The sequence below is a fragment of the Otolemur garnettii genome, unplaced genomic scaffold, assembly GCF_000181295.1.
Source record: "Otolemur garnettii isolate 467f Iridium unplaced genomic scaffold, OtoGar3 scaffold00016, whole genome shotgun sequence".
Classification (NCBI taxonomy): domain Eukaryota; kingdom Metazoa; phylum Chordata; class Mammalia; order Primates; family Galagidae; genus Otolemur; species Otolemur garnettii.
The window spans coordinates 19,349,424-19,356,025 of record NW_003852411.1 but is presented as its reverse complement, the minus strand read 5'-3'; the positions used below and the strand labels follow the sequence as shown (position 1 = coordinate 19,356,025).

General features: G+C 38.4%; 1 protein-coding gene across 1 annotated transcript in view; it reads right to left on the bottom strand.

Annotated features, from left to right (window-relative positions):
- Positions 1-4,317: 4,317 nt before the first annotated feature.
- Positions 4,318-6,602, bottom strand: part of CENPL (centromere protein L) — a 17,567-nt gene continuing 15,282 nt past the window's right edge. Inside the window, exons 5-6 of the mRNA XM_012802633.2 lie at positions 5,678-6,220; positions 4,318-4,389 (exon numbers count right to left, since the gene is read on the bottom strand). Coding sequence (XP_012658087.1) covers positions 4,318-4,389; positions 5,678-6,220 — 615 coding nt within the window. The remainder of the gene's footprint in view (positions 4,390-5,677; positions 6,221-6,602) is intronic.

Sequence of the window (6,602 nt, the reverse complement as noted above, 5' to 3'; positions counted from 1 at the left end):
ACAGGCGCCCGCCACAATGCCCGGCTATTTTTTGGTTGCAGCCGACATTGTTGTTTGGCGGGTCCGGGCTGGGGATTCGAACCCGCCACCTTAGGTGTATGTGACTGGCGCCTTAGCCAGTTGAGCTATAGGCGCCGAGCCTTGCACCTTGAATTAAATAATCATTTCTTAGATTCAATGCCAAAAGTACAAGCAATAAAAGAAATAAATTGGTAAATTGGATGTCATCAAAATTAAAAACTATCATTTTTCTTCAAAAATAAATTCTCATTATCAATTAAAATTTAATATCACAAAGTTTCATCTTGCTTGATTTTATAACTATCTGTTGCACTGAAAATCTTAGTTCCTAAAATTGACATAATTCCATGTTTTATCTTATTATAAACAGTGGAAAAATAACAATACGAATATTATCAATAATAAGGTAACCGAATTTAATTAAGATTTATTTGCCACTCTTCTCTTCCTAGGATAGAGTCCACTAGAATATGCAATCAAAATACTGTAATTTTAAGATGCTAAATCCAGCCTGGGTAACACAGCAGGAACCTGTCTCTAATTATTTGTGTGATTATGCCATGAACTCACTATAGTTGGTCTTGCTCTCAATTTTTGAGGATTGTTTTGTTTTTTTCCTTCTTGATCTAATTTGGTTTCATAATTAAACTTACATAGTTCTAAACTATTAGTACAAACAAGAAACATGCAAGTAAATCTTAACTTCCATTTCTATCCCCTCTACTTCTAGAGGGGATAGAAAAACTAAAAACTAATAACATAAGTATTAGTTTTTTTGTTTATCTTTCCATTGTTCTTTGAGAGCATAAGGAAATATACAAACATACTCATATTTCCCTCATACCTTACATAAAAAATAGCATACTGTACACTCTGTCCCCACATATTGCTCTTTAACACAACACTACATTCTGGAGGTCATTCCATGGCAGTATATAAGGAATGATGGCAATATATTCCTCAATCCTCTTTATAGTTGCAGAGTATTAATTATTTCTGTAGCTGTACCATAGTTAATTCAATCAAGCCCCTCTAATGAACATTTGAATTGCTTTTAGTTTTGCTATTATAAAAAACTGTTTTAATAAATAACCTTATATTTTATATTTTTTTGTCAGGGAATTTGTGAGATAGAACCCTAGAAATGGAATTGCTGATCACAGGCAAATGCACACATAATTTTGCTCAATATTGCTAATTTGGATTTTTTTTTTTTAATAGAGATAGGATCTCACTCTGTCACCCAAGCTGGAGGGCAGTAACTCATTGCAGCCTCAAACTTCTGGGCTCAAGCCATCATCCTGCCTCAGCTTCCAACTTGCTGCGACTACAAGTACATACCAGCATGCTGGCACAATACTGCTAACTTCTCCATAGGGGCTGTATCATTTGTCATAATCTTTTACCTATGTCCCCTCTCCCACTCTTGTTCACCTACAACTTATTCTCCCTTATATCTTTTTTTTTTTTTGAGATAGAGTCTCAGTATGTTGCCCTCGGTAGAGTGTAGCGGTATCACAGCTCACAGCAACCTAAAACTCTTGGGCTTAAGCAATTCTCTTGCCTTAGCCTCCCAAGTAGCTGGGACTACTGGTGCCCACCACAACACCTGGCTATTTTTTGTTGTTGTTGCAGTTGTCATTGTTCAGGCCAGGTTTAAACCCGCCAGCCTTGGTGCATGTGGCTGGCGCCATAACCACTGTGCTACAGGCACCAAGCCTTTCCCTTATGTCTTATAAAAACTTACAAAATACAGATGGAGTCTTATTACTGACCTGCTTAAAATCATTCAGTAGCTTCCCATTGCATCTAGAATAAAATCCAATCTCTTCACAGAACCTATAAAAACTCAGATCACATGGATCTTGCTTCTGTATCAAGTTAGGATTAGGTTTAGCTATGAGCAACAGAGGCCTAAAATTATAGTAACTTAAGGCAAAAGTTTACTTCTCTGACAAATAAGTCTGGAAGAAGACTGCAAGGCTGGCATTGTGGCTCAGCTTCAAGAACTCCTCAGGGCACAGGCTCCTCCCAGACCATGCTCTGCCATCTCTAGAACCTGATCCTCATCCCCATGACCTAAGAGAACAGCAAAAGTACCAGTTATCATATCAACGTTCCAGGCAGCAAAGCTGGAAGAAGGGATGAGAGTACATGACAGCTGGTTTTTAAGGAAAATTCTTGGAAGCTCTCTACATGACACTTTCATTCTTATCCTATGAGTCATAACTTATTCATATGACTATACCTGCCTATAGGAAAGGCTGGAAAGGCTCAGCACCTGCCACATACACTGGAGCTGGAGAGTTCCAACCCAGCCCTGCCAAACAACGACAACTACAACCAAACATAGCCGGGCACTTATAGTCCCAGCTATCTGGGAGGCTGAGGCAAGAGAATCGCTTAAGCCCAAGGGTTTGAGGTTGCTGTGAGATGGGACGCCACAGCACTCTACTGAGGGCGACATAATGAGACTCTGTCTCAAAAAAACAAACAAACAAACAAACAAAAGAAAGGCTGGAAAACATCATCTTTATTCTTGGCAGCCTGGTGCCCAGCCGAAAATTGGGAGATATACCACGGAAGAAGTCTCTGCTGCACAAGCTCTTCAATTTCATCTCATACTACCTCATACCCCTTCTTCAGTATGCTTCAGCCACAGAGACTTTCTTTATTTCTCATGGAAGCCAAGCTCTCAAGGCCTTTGTTCTTGTTCTTGTCATTTTACCTTCCTAGCACACTCAGATCTTCACATAGCTTCCTGGTCATCATTTAGGACTCAGCTCAAATATCATTTCCTCAGAGAGAACATCTTTGACTACTGTATGTAAAGCGGGCCCCGGTCCAGTCACTCCTTTTCATATTGTGCTACCTTATTTTCTTCATAGCATTTGTCTCCATCTGAAATTATTTATCTTTTGTCTTTCCTTCTCTTGAATATAGTTTCCACAAGACAGGGACCTTTTTTGTGTTCTTCACTGCTATCTCCCTATTACTCATTCTAAGCATAAGGAGTTAAGTATCAGTTGAAGGAATGAATATCTGACTCCAAAGCACATGCTTTTCTACTATCTCTGCTGCTCCTACTATATTTGAAATAATACCAGAAGTTTTGAGAATGGTAACCAATTAAATACTTTCTTTCAAAGAAGATTTTTAAAAACATTGTTTCTAAAGATTTCTAAAAAAAATCTTATCTCGGTAAAAAGAGGAATTTACGTATAACATCACGGGCAAGTCTCTTTCAAGTTGCATGATCTCACAGTTCTTATCTGTAAAGTGGAAGAATTGGTTAAAATTCACTTACCATACAGATACCTACAAAGCACCGTGCTACACGTGTGCTCTAGTGCTGTGCCTCCTTAGCACTGTGCTAACCATGAAAGTTAAACAAAATAACCTCTGGCCTTAAAAAGGGCTAAGTGCCTTTCAACACTACAATTTATATGATTCTGTATAATTGTTGGTTTGCACCCTTTATGGTAGAGAAAAAGCTTCCCACTACTGAAATACTAATTGAAATAAACACACTGCTTCTTCTTAAAAGTAAACATTTAATTCAATATTGCAACAGGAGTTGGAAAGTATTAAAAACAGAAGCATATTAGTGGTAAAATCTATATTATTAATCTTTAGTTTCTTTTTGAGGAGATTTTGACTGTCAGTTATCTACAGCAAAGTGAAACAAAGGACAAGGTCTTTAGAAGACAGAATTCTTTGTGAATTCAAGTTTAAAATGCTTAAAAGGGATTAATGGTTTTAAAGACCAAATGAGAAACACTCAAAATTAGACACACCTCATTTGAATCCTAAAAGTTGAACATAATAAACATTATATATATTTATATTTTTAAAAGATGACCAACAAATTGACAACTCAGCATTTTCTTTCTTTTTTTGAGACAAGAGTCTCACTGTATTGCCCAGGCCAGAGTGCTGTGGTGTCAGCATACCTCACATTCCTGGATAATAATCTTCCTGCTTCAGCCTCCCAGAGTGCTAGGATTACAGGCATGAGCCACCATGCCCAGCCACACACACAGCATTTTCAAGAGTGGCATGCCAGATCACCACAACTTTGACAACCACCTTGCAGTGGTTCTTCAACTGCATTCTTTGTTCTTCTAGATCCTCTTGGCTTCCCTCCCGGCAAATCCAAAAGCACAGTGGAAAAAACAGATGCAGAGATAGACGCCCATTTCTCCTGAAGTCTCTTTCAAAGTAGCAATTAGGCAAATAATCAACGAGAAAAGAGCATACTACATATAATCCATAACTTACAGTCCACTCAAGGCCTCAGTCAATTTGAGAAATTGCCAGTTCTGTCAAATATGCTAACACTCCAATAAGATATTTATGACACAGAATCTGAAAAAAAATTAAAAATTAGAGTATTATTATAATAAAGCAGTTTGCTATTTAAATGATCAGTGGTACATCAGCCTAATATTTCAATTTAGTTCATGCTTAACACATGCAACACATTATCATTTTTATATTTTCTATTCTATTTCTTTGCCTTTTTGTTTTTCAATGCTGGCCTCTTCCCATCAAAATTATTTCCCAACCTACTATTGCACTGTGACTCCCAGTTTGAAAAGCATGAGCATAATTCTTAAAGATCAAGTACGGACTTCTTAAAACCTAAGAGATGAGTTCAAAACTTAACTCTTCGTCTTACCAGGTATCTTGCTTGTCACTTAAACCTATCTTGGTCTCAGCTTCCTTCTTTTAAAATAAACTGGATAAAAATAGCTAACTACAAGGTTGCTTTAAAGATGAGAATTAAGATCTGTTAAACTCCTAGTACAGTGACAAGAGCATAGGAAACATTCACTGAGTGTATTTTTTAGCTGTGTATTTTAATAATATTTTAGGAGCCAACTTCAGTTTATTTCTGATACTTCTTGTGATAAGCACTTTGTAGAGTATAAAACAACATCTCTATTATTTCTTTGCCACTGAGAATATAAAACCATAGAAAATAAAGATGACATCTTAGTTCTTTTTTTTGAGACAGAGCCTCATGCTGTCCCCCTGGGTAGAGTGCCGTGGCGTTACAGCTCACAGCAACCTCCAACTCCTGGGCTCTAGCGAGTCTCCTGCCTCAGCCTCCCAAGTAGCTGGGACCACAGGCGCCCGCCACAATGCCCGGCTATTTTTTGGTTGCAGCCGTCATTGTTGTTTGGCGGGCCTGGGCTGGGGATTTGAACCCACCACCTTAGGTGTACATGGCTGGCGCCTTAGCCAGTTGAGCTATAGGCACCGAGCCGACATTTTAGTTCTGTTTCCAGCTATAACTTTTTTATCTAACATAAAATTATGATAATGATTTCAAAATTTGACAAGGAACAGTTTTAAAAGTTTCAAAGATACTCCAGAATAATAATTCATATTATTACCAAAGTCTGCATTTGGTAATAATATGAATTATTTATTATTCTGGAGTATAGTGTCTTTCCATTGTAAGGCTGTACCTAGAAAGTTTAAAGACTTTGGTATATCATTTACGGAGCATAAAATAAAGTCTTTCTACTGTCTTAAACTGGCATACATTCAAATATGCCTCTTCAATGTAGACAATACAATCATTGTACACTCTGAAAACTCTGCAATGATAAGGAAAAATTACTTAACTAGATTTGTTCAAACTAACCTTTATTCTTCCATCAGTATGTGCTGAAGCTACAGATGTTGAAACACGAACCAATCTTGTAGCTGATAAATGAATTTTGAAATGCCTATAAAAATGTGAATAAAGGCAGTCCATGAATAAGTCAACTTCCTCCTGTGTTACCTCCCCAGGTGTTTTGTGGACACTGTCCCACAAAGCTTTTGCATCCTCTGGATGTATTGCATAAGAAATGTCCAGACTTTGAGGGTTACAGGGTACAGACCAAAGAAATTCAGTAGTAGCCATATAATGATCCATTTTGCATGCAGTCCACATAGCAGCCAGCCAGGAAAGATTAAACGCATTGATTGCCAAAGGACTAAAATAACAGTCGAAGGTCTTCTGAAACCAAGTTCCAATTAAAGCTGTATTGGACTCTGCTCCATTTGCAAGGAATAAAGGTAGACAGGTGAAATCTTCTGAAACAGTCTCCAAAAGACTATCTCCAAATATACAGCAGAACCAACCAGTCCACAACACTTTACCTTCTCTGTTCTCAGATGACGATTGAGATTTTGACAGAATCTACAAAGGAAAGTAAAATAGGTTAAGTTCAAAAGTACATTTACTCCTGGCTCGGCGCCTAAGTCTCAAGCAGTTAAGGCACCAACCACATACACCTGAGCTGGTAAGTTCAAATCCAGCCTGGGCTCTCCAAACAATTGCTGCAACCAAAAAATAGCCTGGCCTTGTGGCAGGCACCTGTAGTCCCAGCTACTTGGGAGGCAGAGGGAGAAGCATCACTTGAGCCCAGGAGTTGGAGGTTGCTGTGACTGTGATGCCACAGCGCTCTACCCAGGGCGACAGCTTGAGGGGAAAAAAAAAGCCTATTTACTCCCAAATTACATTGCCTCAAAATTAGTTCATTAAAAACAAGATGATCTGGCTCGGCGCCTGTGGCTCAAGC